This window comes from Myotis nattereri (genome assembly GCF_964212035.1).
Source record: "Myotis nattereri genome assembly, chromosome: 1".
In the NCBI taxonomy this organism is placed as follows: Eukaryota; Metazoa; Chordata; class Mammalia; order Chiroptera; family Vespertilionidae; genus Myotis; species Myotis nattereri.
The window spans coordinates 168,315,642-168,333,676 of NC_138075.1; the positions used below are offsets into that span (position 1 = coordinate 168,315,642).

At 37.0% G+C, this 18,035-nt stretch overlaps 1 protein-coding gene across 1 annotated transcript in view; it reads right to left on the bottom strand.

The window, feature by feature from the left end:
- The window catches only part of GRID2 (glutamate ionotropic receptor delta type subunit 2), a 1,380,265-nt gene that overhangs the window by 241,397 nt on the left and 1,120,833 nt on the right, over window positions 1-18,035 (bottom strand). The window contains exon 13 of the mRNA XM_081109363.1: window positions 3,075-3,270. Within this exon, the coding sequence (XP_080965489.1) occupies window positions 3,075-3,270 (196 nt within the window). The remainder of the gene's footprint in view (window positions 1-3,074; window positions 3,271-18,035) is intronic.

Genomic DNA, 18,035 nt, shown 5'->3' on the forward strand with positions numbered 1-18,035 from the left:
ACCCCTCTGTCTGGAAACACTTCAACTTCACCAAGATCTCTCTCTTTCTCTCCCTCTCCCTCACTCCCTCTCTTCCCCACCTGCTTCAAGTCTTTATCCCAGGGTCACTTTCTTAGTGAAGACTTCCCTTGTCATCTGATTTAACAAAACAGATCATCTGCTCCATGCCCCGTCTTCTTCTCCTACTCTATTTTTCTCCTTAACACTTATCAGTACTGAAATGTAACATATTTTATTTATCTTATTTATTGCATGTTTTCTTCACTAAACTCCGTGAAGGCATTTTGTTTTCATTTTATATCACGCCAGTGACTAAACTAGTGGCTGACTCATAGTGGGTGCTCAATAAATAATTGTTTAAGACATGCATTAAAAATTCAGTTATACTTTTCAAACCCCACTTTTTCTACTTATGCAAAACATCCTGGGAAGAAGAAAGCAAAAGCAAGTTTGTTTTAGTTTAATTAGGCTAGTTTGATTTAGGTGCATGTCTCCCAATAATAACAGATCAGAACTCATTTACTTAATCCTCACTTATATAGGTTTTTTTTCAGTAAGAGCAGAATAAAGATGTTGGAAAGAATCTGGATCTACCTTCAAATAAGAGAAACTTAATGAGACTAGTAACACAATTAAGAACAAACAGAACCTGAGACATTAATTGGATATATAAAGTTATAATCAGATTGTGAGGATTGCTTTTCACAATGAGGCAGGCTTTCCTGGAAGACAGTTACTATATACTATATATATAAATTCCTGGCCAAGATACTGTAGAAGTTTGGTCTTCTGTGGAATATTGACCTCTGAGGTCCCTTCAGCCTGCACAAATTAGAAGTCAATGACAGAGGACAGGAAACTGCTATGTGAGATGTGCAATGCTAGTTGCTTGAGGAAGAAACCACAACCTCGTTTTGTGTGTTCTTAATCTCATGAGCTCCCAGTGAGCTTTAGCAGTGAAAAAGTTATTGTTGGTTGGTTGGTTTTATTTTAATAGAAGCTGGGCAAGACCTTGCAAACTACACCAAAATACATTTTATTATTACTAGCGCTTCTCTGTCTAGTCAATTATCACCTGTCTGTGATTTTGGTTGAAAAAAATATATATTAAAGCAAATTTCACTTTGATGTTTTCCATTATGAATTCCAAAGGACATTCTTTAATACCCCTCTATAAATTAGAAAACTGAATAAATGTGGTGCCATAAATACTAATAAATACTGTGAGATTTGATTTGCTGTTTTTAAACTCGTAAGTCCTCTTTATTAGCAGACTATCAGGGCACAAAAATCATTCTCTACTTCTTTTATTGCATTATCTTTTTTATTATGTTACAATTTTAAGTTAACCTTAGGACTATTAAATAATAATGTTTTTTAGTTGCAAAATTTATATTCATTCTCAAGAAAACAAATTTATTTTTAATAGTAGACAATTTGAAAAAAATCTATTTAGTATATTTATTGTGGGCTTGAATTCATTCATATCCTATGAGTAACTAGTAAACCCTGAAATGCCTACTCTCCCTTCTCCTTCAGACAACGTATAGATCCATTCACCCAAAATAGAAACACTTTGGGATCCATACCCGGGCCCTGGGAAATGGAGACTAATATGATAAGAGTGAAACAGTTGGAGGCAATTACTAATATTTCAAGGACATTCACTTCCTTAAAAGCAATGCTTGGAAAGAAATTTATGTCAGCATCACCAGTTTTTTAAATAATGATGTCAATGTAGTGACTGCAAAAATTACTAGGCTGATTCTAGGGGACCACAGCAATAGCAGTAGCAGACAAATAACATCATTTGAAAAGGCACAGAATAAGGCTAAAATCTGTGGCAGAATAACATTTATAGTCATAAAAACATTCTCCAACATAGTATTATTGAGTTTGCTTTTGGACAAGGAACTCAGACATGGGATCCAAATTATTCTGTGTGGAAGGTTACAGAGAAAAGTGTATACCACCATTGCTGCTGTTAGTGATATCTATTCATGCATTCACTCGCTCATGCATTCATTTGTTCATCCAATAATTTTTATTAACTATCAACCATTGTGATTTCTACTAGGCTAGCCACTGGAACAATCTTAAGCAATAACCATGCAGTTCTCTCAAGGAGATTGATGAGGCCTGAGAAAGAAAGTGTTACTTTTGTGTACATGTTTATAAACCACAGGCCAGAATAAAAATCAGCTTCCTACTTTCAACAACAAAGACTGCTTCCTAAGCAACCCCCCTTTTTTTTTAAAATAACTTCTTAAGTGATAGCAATATAAAAACAAGATCTAAATATTTTCACTGTTGGAAAAAGAAACAGTCATTGGTAGGAATTTCGTTGACAAGATTAACTTTTACTCACAGATAGCTTCACATAATCATAAGTAAAGATAAGGGTTTCATCTAAAAACAAATGCAGAAAAGAAAATACTCTTAGGTGTTTGAAAGGATTGAATAACCTGAATGATATTTGGAATAGGATTTGTAAAAACATCTTCAGTCTCCATGTGTATAAGTCTCTGAGCCTGTTCTGAGCAAAATACCAGCTCCTGTTTTCTAGCTTTGGAATTCACTGGAAACAGATCCGATTGATCAGCAATTTTCAACATTTTTCATCTCATGGCACACAGAAGCTAATTACTAAAATTCTGCGGCACAGCAAAAAATACATTTTCCCCCATCTAAGAAAAAATAAGGTATGGTTCTAATTCATTCACCCTGGTTATCTATTGTCCATTTTTTTTAAAAAAAATTAATTTTTTTTAACAATCCAAGGGAAATAAGGTCAGTGTCCCTGACTAAATACTCAGGTATTGCATGTTTTAAAAAAATCTTGCGGCATACTGGTTGAAAATCGCTGCTTTAGACACACATACTACAGAGGTTTTGAATTCCCTCTACTGGTACACTGTCACTTCAAACTCTTCTTTAAATCAACAGAAGCTATAATGCAACCGAAAACTCATGTCAAAGTTAAAATAACTTAAAAAAAGAAGTCAATCCTAACTTACCAATTCTAATATGAGAGACAAAAGGGTAGACTATGAATGAAGAACTATAGCCAGTACCTTTTGAATGCCTGCTTGGGACTCCAGAACATTATTCTCTGTCCCATTGCTTCGGTTGATCATCCGCCACATTTGGGAATACATGCTGTCCCTCTCAAAAGGATTCATTCCCTTCATACGCACATGCTCATACACTGCAGAGTCCAGGACTGTGCCGTAAGGAATGTCTGTCTGCTTGGAAAGGTCCTGGAGAGACCTTAATTATTAGGGGAGAAGAGAGACACAAGAAAGAGTACTGAGTATTTTCAAGTGGAAATAAAGTTAAAGGAAGCAAAGAGCAATATATGTGAATACAGATGCTAAATTGTTCTTAGTTTGTTGTTTCTTAATATTAAAATAAAATATATAAGGAGGATTGCTGTTAAAATGTTAGGCACTATACAAATCATGAAAAGACAAAATTACTTCTGAAAGAAAGTTGAACATTTCTAGTGATAAAGCAATGGTTTTTTGTGTGTGAACCTGCACAACAAAATAATAAAATCTAGCAATCCGTTCAAAGAAAAGAAATATGAAATTAGATTGCTAGATAATCATTGCATATAGATTGCATATAATCATTGAATTTTTTTTAAAATCAATATATTTTAAAGCCTTAAGCCTATGTTCTTTTAAGTGACAAGGGTTAAATAATTTTTATAAAATAACTAGTGGCTCGGTGCATAAATTTGTGCACATTGAAAGGAAAGAAATTAGAAGAAATATTTTAAGATTGCCATTTGCCCTTATAATAGAAGTGTCAACCAAATTCATGATCGACAATAACAGATCAAAACACATGTATGTGATTGGTGCCAGCGAGAACTTTATATACATAGGTAAACTTGCTAAATTAGACCTGCTTTCTGATTTAGATAAACTTTTTCCAGCCCAGTGAAGCAACCCAACTTCTCTTTCGGGTAATTGTCAGCAACACAACAGTAAATATCAACATGAAGCAGATTATTATTGTAGATCATGCAGGGAGAACAAAGAGTAAAATATTTAACTGTAGCAGTGTTTGACCATATTCTGAGTAGTGAGTACACCTGAAGTCATTTTCCAGGTCCACCATTTTTTACTTCTTTTCAGTAGGGTCAAGTTTCTAAGCTTTCTAAATCTCTGTTTTCTGGCTAATGAAAAAAAAAAAGGATTTCACTGAGTCTCCTATCTACCTAGTCCAGGACTTCTGTGAGGATCAAATGAGATGAGGCATGGGAAAACACTTCACAGATGTTTGCTTAAAGTGTAAAATGTTTCCACCTGGCTATAAAGCAAGTCGTGTTCCTGGACTGAGAAATTCCAAGGAGGCTAGTTGCTTGGAAGAGGAAGCTGGGTATTGCTATGTGATATCATTACCCGGTGCCCACAGCTAATGTTTCCAGGCTTGGTTGGGCTGGACTGTGGGCCGCATTTTGTGCCATGGGGTCTTGGCAGTGTAAGCTGCGATTTGGTGGGCTATTGCTCTGGGGTGGTGGCGGGGTCTGTGTCCCACTTGGGGGAAGCTGAGTGTTGCTTTGTGGGTGCCAGGTCCGTGGTGCCATTTCTCTGTAAATGGCCAGTGCACATCAAGAAAGCTCCTGTGTTGAGCATCTGCCCCCTGGTGGTCAATGCACACCATAGTGACAGGTGGGATGGTCAGACACTTAGCATATTAGCTTTATATATATATAGATTACATTGTGCACAAACAACATGTTTTAAGGTCAAATGTATACTTAAAAATTAGTTTCTTTAATAGTCATTACTTACTAAATGGCTACTGTATACATCCCCAAGCAATTGACATACATTACACTCACACCAATGCCTCATGTTCAGAACTATTTTACCCATTTTACAGATGAGGAAACTTAAGTTGTGAGAATAAAGGACTTGCTCAAAGTGGCATATTTCAGTGAAAGATAGAGATAGGATTCAAAAGTAGACCTGACTGGCGCCAAAGGCCATAGCATTTCTACTTCAAGATTCTGATTCTTATTTCTATATTTATTTTGCTATATTATTGGTTTTAAGTGTGTGTGTGATAGAGAGAAAGAGAGACACATACACACAGAGGCTTCTATTTCTATTCAAATGGAACAAAGTCCATGCTTCTGAAAAGCTAAGTATGTTCTTAGCTTTCTTTTTTACAGAACATGCACAATGCTCCAGGATTTTCAAATCAGATGGTATCTACTTTCCCGAGTTATCTCTAAATTGATGATCAATTTCCTCACATTTGAGTTTCAGAGCCATTCTATACTTTCTTAGAGAACCAATTACCACGCTTCTGGAATTCACTGAATGTGTATAGGTGCCCTAGGTGCCCAACTCTAATGACTGCCATTTAAGAAAGAACATGTGTCTTTGGCACACTGCTCAAAATTAGATACTGGCATGTTTCAGGCTCACTAACTTCTGACAATGGGAGCACTATACCACATTTTGAACAAGAATAAATGCCCACAGCTCTCCAACCATGAGCCATGAATCTCATGTTATGTATACCTCTGATCTTTGGGTCTATTTCTAGATGGAGTTTGCTAATGATTTCCTAGGGGTCTTTGCAACCAACAACAACCAGCATTGGGCAAGGGTATTGGGAATACTCTTGCAGGTCACCAGTTTCCATCAAGTGCAAAATTGTGTTGCAAACAATCAATTATGTGCTGTGTTTGTTAGAGTATTTATACCAATTTCTAATAGTAACATCTAGCAAAATTTAATTTGCATTTTACTGTGTGGTGTGTTTTTTTTATGTTGTTGCTGAATATCCTTTACTCTATGAAACTACTACGATAATTCCTTTTGGTTTCACACTGTTGCTGCATAAAACAGTGCATGTAAAAACTGCTTTTGAAGGGGCTAATTTTCTAAAATAATCTATAACTATTGATATTATTATCCAATTTATAAAAAATAAAATGACAGTATAAATGAACAATTGAAGGCAAAAGCAGAAATATAAGCGAGCTACATGTAGCTAGTGTACAATTCTCTCTCTCCCCCTGTCCTTTCTCTCTCTAAAATCAATAAATAAAATTAAACACACACACACACACACACACTATGACTGGCCACTAGCTGCTTAGTGGTTTCAGCAGTCACTCTTGATTATAACTCTCAGGCTTCAATTTGATCATGCTGAGATCATAGTCTAGGGGTGAAACTTTTTTTATGCTGATGTTTAAATATATAACTGGTTTGCCCAAATTCTCATAATCTATATATATAAAAGGCTAAGTGTCCATCCAACCATCCGACCGGCCAGTAGGTATGATGCACACTGACCACCAGGGGGGAAGTCGCTTACTGCAGGAGCTGCCGAGTTGCGGTGACTTGGCAGCAGCGGTTCTCAGGTGAAACACCCTGGAACTAGAGAGGAAGGAGCCCGATTCCAGGGTGCATCACCTGAGAACCACCCTCTTGCAATCCAGAACCCCTCAGGGGATGTCAGAGAGGTGGTTTTGGCCAGATCCCCACAGGCTAGGCTGAGGGACCCCACATGCTGGAGGGACCCTGCTCACTCTCCAGATGCCCTTTGAGCCATGGTGCCACCCCAGGTGTGGCCGGCCTGCTGGGAGGGACAGAGGGAGTTTGGCTCCAAGGTGTGTCCAGCCCATCTTGCCCAGTCCCACCCCTCTGGCCACCTTCTAATTAATTAACTTTCAATGTGCACGAATCAGTGCACTGGGGCACTAGTTGTTAAATAAATTAACACTCCTATTAGCTTTCCATGAAAAAACTTGAAATCAAATGTTGGGATTTTTAATACAATCAGTGTTTCTTAATAACATAGCATCACCTTAAATACTAGTTTACAACTTTAATGTATAATACTCTTATAATACAAAGAGTTAAGTTGGTAAAATTGCTTTGTACACAATAAATTTTTAAAGGAATATCTTAATATGTTGCCTATGCAGAGAACTTGATTCCAAAGAAGGAAGTTTATTTTCCAATTTGGAATAGCAGGGCATTTTGTAATTTAGAACAAAGGCATGGTCCCTCTAGCTTCATTTCTGATATCAAGTCAGCTTGCAAATTTGCCTTGAGATATACTTGCAATAAAAATTATAGGTTGTCTGACTCAGTGTCATTTCATTATAGTACACCAAGATAGCAACAAAGGTGACAAATATAAAATGAAGCAAAATGAAGTGAGCTCAAATAGCTTATTACAGAAAGAAAAGACTGTTTTAGGAGCCCAACATGAGAGTGCCTATTTTAAGTGGTCATTTTGCATTTTCATGCTAATAAGATTTTAGAACAAGATCAGCAGAAATGTTACGGCCTTATGACCCTGAAAGAAATCTAGTGGGTTATTCTCGGAGTGGTAATCCTCAGAAATTACATCTGAAGGTCAACATCTGAGTATATATTATTTAGACATGCCAGGTCATTGTTTTAAAATGCAAAACAATTCTAAGATGATTAATAAGAACCTAACATATAAATTAATTTATCCTAGTAAATTCTGGCATTTCCTTTTAAACAACTGGCAATGTTTACCCAGCCATAGAAGAAATGGAAGAATCTAGAGCATTCTAGAAAAGAGTTAACTGTGGATATACTCATACTAGACAATTCCATTTCTCTACCTAACCACACAAATCCAAAATATACTCACATAAAAGTCAGTGAACTATATTATTCTTTGCATCTATTGAATCTGAACACCCCTCTCTGAAACCTACATCCCCAGTCATGCACATAGAGCAAAAAATGGATGTTTCTGACTATACATGGTGAAGGATAAAAGAAAGCAAATGCTTTGCCACTCTAATCAGCCTCATTTTCTCATTTTACTGAAATTCTTCTTTTATTCCTCTTAGTGGTGTCCTATATGACTAGCAGCCTGCGTACTAACCAATACTGAGAGTTGATAGGTAGGTGACATTTGTGTGAACACTACATATAATGAGACACTGTGCAAGTCAGGGCACTTCTGTGAAAGTAAATTTTAGGAATTTGAGTGGATCTAAGCTGATTATAAACTCTTTTCATAATCAACTCTTTCTACTTAAAACCTGTTAAGCATTGAAAATTATGACAGTCTGATATTAGATATACCTGATATCTACAGGTTTGACACTGGTGCATTTAAATTTTTTTTTCTTTTTCTTTCTCTTCATTTCATTTTTAAACTGAACTTGTTAGTTCAGTTTGTAGAGAAAGACAAATACTATATGATTTCATGCATGTGTGGAATTTAGTGACATTGAATACATTTTAAAGTTAAGAAGATCTATTATTTGTGAGCTGTGTGATATTAGGTATCCCTGTTAACCTTCCTTTCCTCATCAATAAATGGAGAGAACAACAGTATCCTCCTCAGGGAGTGATGATGAGAAGACCTCTCGCATCAGTATTTGATGAAGTTACCTACCGTGTGTGTGTGTGTGTGTGTGTGTGTGTGTGTGTGTGTGTGTTTAAAATCTTTATTGTTGAAAGTATTACATAGGTTCTCCCCTCCCCCTCAGGCCCTCACCACCCCATTGTCTGTGTTCACAGTTTATGCATATATGCATACAATTCACTGGTTAATTTCTTCCCACCCACCCTCCGCAGCCCTCCCTCTGAAGTTCAATAGTCTGTTCATGCTTTCATGACTCTGGGTCTGTTTTTGATCATCAGTGTATTTGGTTCATTAGATTCCACATATGAGTGAGATCATGTGATACTTGTCTTTCTCTGACTGGCTTATTTCACTCAGCATAATGTTCTCCAGGTCCATCCCATCTTGCCTGGTACCCAATGCTGTTCATTAGTTGCATGCTGGCATGGATTCTTTCTTTTTTATTGCTGCACAGTATTCCACTGTGTAAATGTGCCATAGGTTTTTCATCCTTTCATCTGCTGATGGGCACTTAGGCTGCTTCCAAGCCTTAGCTATTGGTAAATTGTGCTGTTATGTAAATAAGCGTGCATATATTCTTTCTGATGAGTGTTTCAGGTTTCTTAGGATGCATTCCTAGAAGTGAGATGACTGGGTCAAATGGAAGTTCCATTTTTCATTTTTTTGAGGAAACTCCGTTTTCCACAGTGGCTGCACCAGTCTGCATTCCCACCAGCAGTGCACCAGGGTTTCCTTTTCTCCACAACCTCGCCAACATTTGTCATTGATTGATTTGTTGATGATAGCCATTCTGGCAGGTGTGAGGTGATATCTCATTGTCATTTTTATTTGCATCTTTCAGATGATTAGTGATTTTGAACATTTTTTTTTCATATGTCTCTTTGCCTTCTGTATATCCCCTTTGGAGAAGTATCTATTTAGGTCCTTTACCCATTTTTTAGTTGGATTGTTTGTCTTCCTTTTGTTAAGTTGTATGAGTTCCCTATATATTTTAGAGATTAACCCCTTATCGGATGCATCATTGGTAAATATGTTCTCCCATGTAGTGGGCTCTCTTGTTATTTTGATGATTTTTTTTTTTGCTGTGCAAGAAGCTTTTTCTTATGATGTGGTCCCATTTATTTTCTCCTTAGTTTCCATTGGTTACCTATTGTTTTTATATGAAGATTATTATTATGGCAAATCCTCTCCTTATAATGCCCTATGTAATGACTTCTAATGTGTGTGTGTTTGTGGATAACCCCTTATAAAAATTGTTGAAGAGGTAATTCATGAATTGAAGTAAACTTAATGTCTCATTTCCTTTCCAAGCACAAGATGGTATAGATACGTGATTCTAAATGGCCATAACTTTCTTCATAGCACTCTTTGGGACATTTATATGACTTTGACTTAATGAAATTTATGTTATAATTAATGTGTTGATAAAAATACATTTCTAAAATTTACAGCTAGTTAAAAATCCAATGCATATCCCCTCTTCGGTGAACTTTCACTCATACTTTTACCTAGTTTCCTTTAACAAGAGAATAAATCTTACCAATATAAACTTTAAAATAACCTTCATAAACCTTTTCCTCCCTCCCTCCCTCCCTCTCTCCTTTCCTCCCTCCTACCTTCTCTCCCTCTAACTTGGTTCAGAATTTTCCCCTCACACTCTCTCCCCAGTTTCCTACTCTGGATGCATATTTCAGTATCTGCCAAGGGGCAGATATTGTTGTAGCTCCAGAGCCCTTTAACAAGCACAGAGAAAGCCTGCCTGGTGCCCAGTGCTGTGCATTAGTTGCAGCAGCTAAGAGCTGTCATAGGTACAATACAAAGGAGGTTTTACAGCATAAAAGAGTGCTCCACAATTAAAGCGTAAAAGAACAGCTAATATGATGGCAGGATGAGAATCAGTGTTGCTGAGACCCAAGAAGCAGGCAAAAGTGTTGGAAAATGAGGTGGTCGGGTAAGGGAGGCCAGACACTGAGAGGGACTGCCCAGTGGGACTGCCCAGTGGCAACTGCTTATTTTCTAAAAACATGGGTTTTGAAAATGTAAAGATTTGCATTTCAGTCCCTGGACAAATTATTTAAACGTCTTCAAACTGCAATTTCTTGAAGTGAAACAGGGGAAAATAATCTTTTAATAAGGTGTCTGGATGTTTGAAGTAGATATTACAAGTAAGCCACTTAGCTTAGTACTTAGCTCTCTGTGAGTGCTCAATGACAGGTAGCTGCATTTATTAAATTTACTATTATTGCTATTACTTTATTCTTATTGGTTTATTACTATCATTACTATTACTTTGTTCTCCATGGTTTCTGGAATTGCCGTCTCCTTATTTTCCCACAAATTAGATTCATTCTCAGAGAGCCCCTCTTCCTCAGCAATGACCTTTCTAATGCTCCCACGCCATCTAATCTCTCATCAAGTTCTGCACATGCTACCATGTTGCAAATCTGTCATTACCTTTACTTTTCCATTGCCAATACCCTCATAATTTCTACTTAGAAAATTATTTCAGAGCCTTTTCTCCATGTCTATTCTCACCCACCTCTAATCCATCCTCCCTGAACCACAGCTAAAATGCTCTTTCTGATATGCAAATCTGATCCTGTCCCTGCCGTATTGAAATATTGCCTCTATACCACGCTGCCCTTAGAGAATAGTTCAAACTCCTTAGCATTCAAAATCCTCTAAAACTTTGGCCTAATATATTTTTTTCCTTTCTCGGAAACAACCCTTTGCCGCATTCGTATTCACATTATAGGACAAATAGACTATTTCATCATTCCCTGCTTTTTTGCAGCAACATGTCTTGGTGGGTGTTTTCTCAGCATAAGAAGTTTCCTTAACTACTTGGTGAATTCTTCCCCCTCAAGGTCAAACTCCACTGCCTCCTCGTGTTCTCCTCATGCTTAGAATGTCTTCACATTTCAACACTGTGTTTCGAAATTTTACTTCCTTGTCTACCTAACTGGAATATATGTTGCTGAGTCTCATAATTATTATCCATCTTAGCCCAGAATCTGGAGAAAATAGTCAACAACCAATGAGACTCATTTGTTTTGGCTACTCTCCTTTATTAGAAATATACTGTCATTTTGGAATGCCTGTGTTCCCATTATGCTAGTATTGCATAAAAATGGGACTTTACTGTATATTATCAGACATTTTGTGGATGACTAATCATGGCCAGGAGTATTGTACAGTTAATTTAAAAAAAACACTTTTTTTTTAAAGGGAGTTTTGGAAATTTTTTATGTAACAAATAAGTTGTATAGCTTTATCAGACTTCTGGTGAAAACATTTCACCTCTTACGTAAAATAAATAAATTAAGAGGCAAGACAAAAACAAACAACCAAACAAATAGGACTAAAACAGAATATTGGAAAAGCTGAAGTTATAGTCCATGATTCTAGTAGACAAAGTGAAATGCCTATTCCGGTAAGGAATACTCATCTAAGCTGTGTGGAAACTACAGACTAGTGGCTGGTTGATGAGTGATTCTGGCTGAAGTATTAGAAGGTAGAGGGTGAAGAAAATTGTTCAACTAACACTGCTAACTGAAGTGATTAAAAAATACAAAAGAAATCATGGTTTTTGTAGCCAAGGAAGAAATAAACACCAGAACAAGGAAATAACAGTCACCTTTGATAATATTGAGTATTATTACAGAAAATTAAATTTTATGATTTTTTTCTTTCAAGGGTTGATGTATTTAAATAAAGAGGAGGAAGGAGAATATGTACGCTCTACTTATAAAATAACAAAATAAGTACCATTTTCCTATTTACAGCAAGGCCAATGGCCCTTGTCCTTTGGAAAACCTCATTCTTCATCTTAGTAGCTTGATCTCCTGTGAAGTTTCTCTAAACTCTGCAGATAAAAGTTTGTAAAGGAGGTCCAATGAAATATAAGGGAATCAAGGGTAATGATGGGGTAAACAAGACTCTAACTCTGATTTCGTTCTCAGTGAAAATGGACTATAGTTATTCACCACCTCTAGCACAATATTTCTTTATGTAATAAGACGTCTTTGTCACTTTCATTTTTTAGCCTTCTCTTTGTTGAGTTAAACACTAGATTCCTTCTGGGCTCACTCACAGGATCTATTGCTTACTGTATTACATTGTTATTAACTAAGCCATATTTTTTCTCTTCTATATCAATTTTTGCATAATTTATGGACCTTATAAGTAGGCCATGGTAGTCTTATAAAAGACCTGAATATATTTTACACTGCTAGGTAACTTGGTCATGTTCTTTTTAAACACCAATGCTACATTCCAAGTTTATAACTGACAGATGACTCATTCTAAAACTGCCTTCATCCTCAATTTTTGATCTATCATACATACACTTACTCATACACATACACATAGTTGTTTTTTTTTTTAGCATCTCTGAGTGAAATGTCACATATTTGTCCCTATTAAACTTCATCTCACTTCTAATTACCTTGTTTTATTTGTCAACGTCCTTATGAATTCTTACAGTGTCGTTCTAGTCAATAATCGCCCCTACTCAATATAAAGTAATCTGCATATTTAATAACCTCACACCCTATTCCATACTTCTAATCAACACTGAAAATGTTAATTAGAATCAGGGCAAGCACAGACTTATGGGGAAAAAAACTTTATTCAATATACCCTCGAAGGCTGACATAGAACCATAGATCGTTACCTCACATATGGCCCACTAACAAGCTGTGATACAATAATACATAATAATTACCACATGAAACAATGACCCAAATAAATACAGTTGTATTAAAGTGAGGAGTCAATAAGTAATTTGTAATTTTTCTCTGCATGATCTTTTAAGGAGATTAAAGCATTAATCATATTACCAGATGATTTTTAGTGGAAAGAAATGACTAAAGAGAAAGAAGTTACCAGGAATAACAGTAGGACTAATTCAGTAGCCCATTCAAAGGCTCGGTGAAACATTACTCTCAAAGTAAGGTGGCAGGTCATTGTTTCAGGGAAGTTTCTAATGAATTTAACTAAAAACAAAAACCCTGGCTCTTCATAATACAGAGCAGGGGACCAAGGTTCTGTTGATAACTTAGTTTCCCAAATACAAAGACATTTTCCTTCTTCCCAGTGCAGTAGGTCTGCAGATTTCTCAAAAAAGAATTTTTAAAGTAATCATTCAGATAAATTATCCTCTATTCCTAAATAGGTAGGATATTTCATTTTTTGAGGGCTTTCAACTAACAGTAGCCCAAACTGCATGACCTGAAACCCAGAGTCAGGTCTTAGGAACTGCCACTCAGATTCTACATGTCCAAACTGTTTTACAAATGTGCCCCCTGACCCTCTTTCAGCAGCAAATCTTGAGAGTTCTGCAGCATCGCTCTCAGGAAATGACAATCTTAATGTTTAAAAGCAGCCCAGCCAGCTGGCTGCAGGTGACCTGGGGCATCTGGTGATTCCCAACCTTGCCCTAGGTCAGTGATGGCGAACCTTTTGAGCTCGGCGTGTCAGCATTTTGAAAAACCCTAACTTAACTCTGGGGCCGTGTCACATATAGAATTTTTTTTGATATTTGCAACCATAGTAAAACAAAGACTTATATTTTTGATATTTATTTTATCTATTTAAATGCCATTTAATAAAGAAAAATCAACCAAAAAAATGAGTCTGCGTGTCACCTCTGACACGCATGTCATAGGTTCGCCATCACTGCCCTAGGTGAAAAGATTAGGACTTGGGAAATAGTAGGGGGTTTTGCAGAGAGTGCATATGCATAGGAGTGGAGGAGAAATCCATTAAACACAAGTAGACTATCTTTCGGTGGTGAGCTTGTGGAGGAACGGCGAGGATCGGAACACTGATGGGGTCAAGCAGCTACTTAGCGGGTGGTCAAGGTCAGCCCACTGAGATTGCTGGCATGAAGGGGAGGGCAGGAAGGCAAGGTGGGACTAGAAAAACATAAAGGGGGGAAAGATAAAAGCATACAGCAACACAAGTGTTTTCTTTTAGGTCTGCCTTTCAATGTAGGGTTTCTTTTATTCAAGGTGTCTATGCGAATATATTTTTATCCATTATCTCAGATCTTGTTTTTTTTTTTATTTTCATAGTTTTTTCATTGATATCCTTGCTTATTGAAAATCTTTTAGGTCTATAGAAATTGCAAGTAATTAACGAGTCCTAGTGAATAAAATAATGGTATCCATAGTGCTCTGCAAATCTAACTACTAGATTTTTAAAAAGCATTTTAAAGTTCCAGACCGTTTAAACAGATTTTTTAACAGAAATCAGGATGGTTATAAGGCTCCCAGTTGAAAGAGACTTGAGTTTAGATTATCTAGATTACTGTTGTGGTTTTTTTCTTAAGAGTAATTTTAGGTTATAGCAAAAATGAGAGGAAGGTTCAGCGGTTTCCCATGTATCCCCTGCCCTCACACATGCACAGGCTCCCCCATTATCACATCCTTCCCTATCATAGCACATTAGTTACAACTGATGAAGTACATTGACATACCACGATCACCCCAAATCCATGGATTACATTAGGATTCACTCTCTGTGTTACACATTCTACAGATTTGGACAAATACAGAATGCCATGTACCCATCATTATAGTATCATACAGAGTATTTTCACTGCCCTAAAATGCTCTGTGTTCCACCTGTTCATCCCCTCCACCACCGATCTCTTTGCTATCTCCATAGTTTTGCCTCTAATTCTTTTGTTATAAGTGAAAAATTCCGACTGTATCTCAGACCTTGTTTAACAAAATACCTCCTCTGTGTAGTTGATATAGAATTTAACAGTTGAAGGAAAATTAAAAATATTTAAAACGGTGACAACAAATATCTGTGGAGTGAAATAAGGAATGGATCACAATTTTAAAGACAGAAAAAAACTAAGGTACAAAGTGGTAAGAACTTGGCTAATTTAGTAGCAGGAAAGAACTTGAGCATTTGTTCCAAGGTCTCTAGTCTCCTCAGCAGTGTTTTTCCGCCTAACAGCCCCAACTGCCGATCCCACTGTCACTGATTTCCATCCCTTACTCTGCCTACGGGAACCTCCCTAAAGCATGCCCCCACCCAGACCAGCTCCCCCAGAAGGACTGCACAGTTACTCCCAAGAGCAGGATAGTGGTAGGGAGGACTTACTTATTCATGTGACTTCAGATAAAAATGGAAAATGACAAGCAATAGAGAAGAGACAGAAATTTATATTCTTGAGACTTTAATACGTGTCTAGGCTTAGATGACTAAGGCTGGGGAGAGAGAAAAGAGGATTTGACTTGTTGAGAATGATTCAGCTTATCCATCAGAAGGAGATCATCTTAGGGGTTGTGGGAGCTTATTAGATTGCAAACTTTTCATTTCATTGAGCCCAGTATAAACAGAGTCGATAACAATGCTAATGTAAATTCTTGGGAGTCACAAATAAAGTGTGTAGCAACTTTTTATATTTTATATTTTTACATCAGTTCTTTTTTAAATTTAAATTTTTTTTTTCTTTATTGGTTAAAGTATTATATATGTGTTCATATACCCCCATTACCCACCCCCCCAACTCATGCCCTCACCCCCCTGTTGTCTGTGTCCATTGGTTAGGCTTATATGCCAACTTTTTTTTTTTTTTTAATTTTTTTATTGCTTAAAGTATTACAAAGGGTATTACATATGTGTCCATTTTATCCCCCCGCCCTAGACAGTCCCCCAGCCTCCCCTATCCCCCAGTGTCTTATGTCCATTGGTTATGCTTATACGCATGCATACAAGTCCTTTAGTTGATCTCTTACCCCCCTACCTCCTGCCCCCCAACCCTCCCCGGCCTTCCCACTGCAGTTTGACAATCTGTTTGAGGCAGCTCTGCCTCTGAATCTATTATTGTTCAAAAGTTTATAATGGTCTCTATTATCCATGAATGAGTGAGATCATGTGGTATTTTTCCTTCATTGACTGGCTTATTTCACTTAGCATAATGCTCTCCAGTTCCATCCATGACGTTGCAAATGGTAAGAGTTCCTTCCTTTTTAGAGCAGCATAGTATTCCATCGTGTAGATGTACCACAGTTTTCTAATCCATTCATCTACTGATGGGCACTTAGGCTGTTTCCAAATCTTAGCTATGGTGAATTGTGCTGCTATGAACATAGGGGTGCATATATCTTTTCTGATTGGTGTTTCTGGTTTCTTGGGATATATTCCTAGAAGTGGGATCACAGGGTCAAATGGGAGTTCCATTTTCAGTTTTTTAAGGAAACTCCATACTGTCTTCCATAGTGGCTGCACCAGTCTGCATTCCCACCAGCAGTGCACAAGTGTTCCTTTTTCTCCACATCCTCTCCAGCACTTGTCGTTTGCTGATTTGTTGATGATAGCCAGTCTGACAGGTGTGAGATGGTACCTCATTGTTGTTTTGATTTGCATCTCTCGGATGATTAGTGACTTTGAGCATGTTTTCATATGTCTCTTGGCTTTCTGAATGTCCTCTTTTGAAAGGTGTCTATTTAGGTCCTTTGCCCATTTTTTGATTGGATTGTTTATCTTCCTTTTGTTAAGTTGTATGAGTTCCCTATAGATTTTGGAGATTAGGCCCTTATCAGATATGACATTGGCAAATATGTTTTCCCACACAGTGGGTTTTCTCGTTGTTTTGTTGATGGTTTCTTTTGCTGTGCAGAAGCTTTTTATTTTGATGTAGTCCCATTTGTTCATTTTCTCTTTAGTTTCAAGTGCCCTAGGAGCTGTATCAGTGAACAAATTGCTTCGGCATATGTCTGAGATTTTGTTGCCTTTGGATTCTTCTAGATTTTTTATGGTTTCCTGTCGTACATTTAAGTCCTTTATCCATTTTGAGTTTATTTTTGTGTATGGTGTAAGTTGGTGGTCTAGTTTCATATTCTTGCATATATCTGTCCAATTTTCCCAACACCATTTATTGAAGAGACTATCTTGGCTCCATTGTATGTTCTTGCCTTTTTTGTCAAATATTAATTGAGCATATTGGTTTGGGCCAATTTCTGGTCCCTCTATTCTATTCCATTGATCTATATGCCTATTCTTGTGCCAGTACCAGGCAGTTTTGAGAACAGTGGCTTTGTAATACAACTTGATATCTGGTATTGAGATCCCACCTACTTTGTTCTTTTTCAGGATTGCTGTAGCTATTCGGGGTCTTTTTTTATTCCAGATGAATTTTTGGAGAGTTCGTTCTAGATCTCTGAAGTATGCCGTTGGTATTTTAATGGGAAGTGCATTGAATTTATAGATTGCTTTGGGTAGTATGGACATTTTAATGATGTTGATTCTACCAATCCATGAACACGGTATGTTCTTCCATCTGTTTATGTCTTCCTCTATATCTTTTTTCAACGTCCTGTAGTTTTCTGAGTAGAGGTCTTTTACCTCTTTAGTTAAGATTATTCCTAGGTAGCTTAGTTTTTTTGGTGCGATGGTAAACGGGATTGTTTTTATAATCTCTCTTTCTGAAAGTTCACTATTGGTGTATAGAAATGCCTCAGATTTCTTGGGGTTAATTTTGTATCCTGCTACATTGCCAAATTCATGTATTAAGTCTAGTAGCTTTTTGATGGAGTCTCTAGGGTTTTGTATGTATAATATCATGTCGTCTGCAAATAAGGACAGTTTTACTTCCTCTTTTCCAATTTGGATGCCTTTTA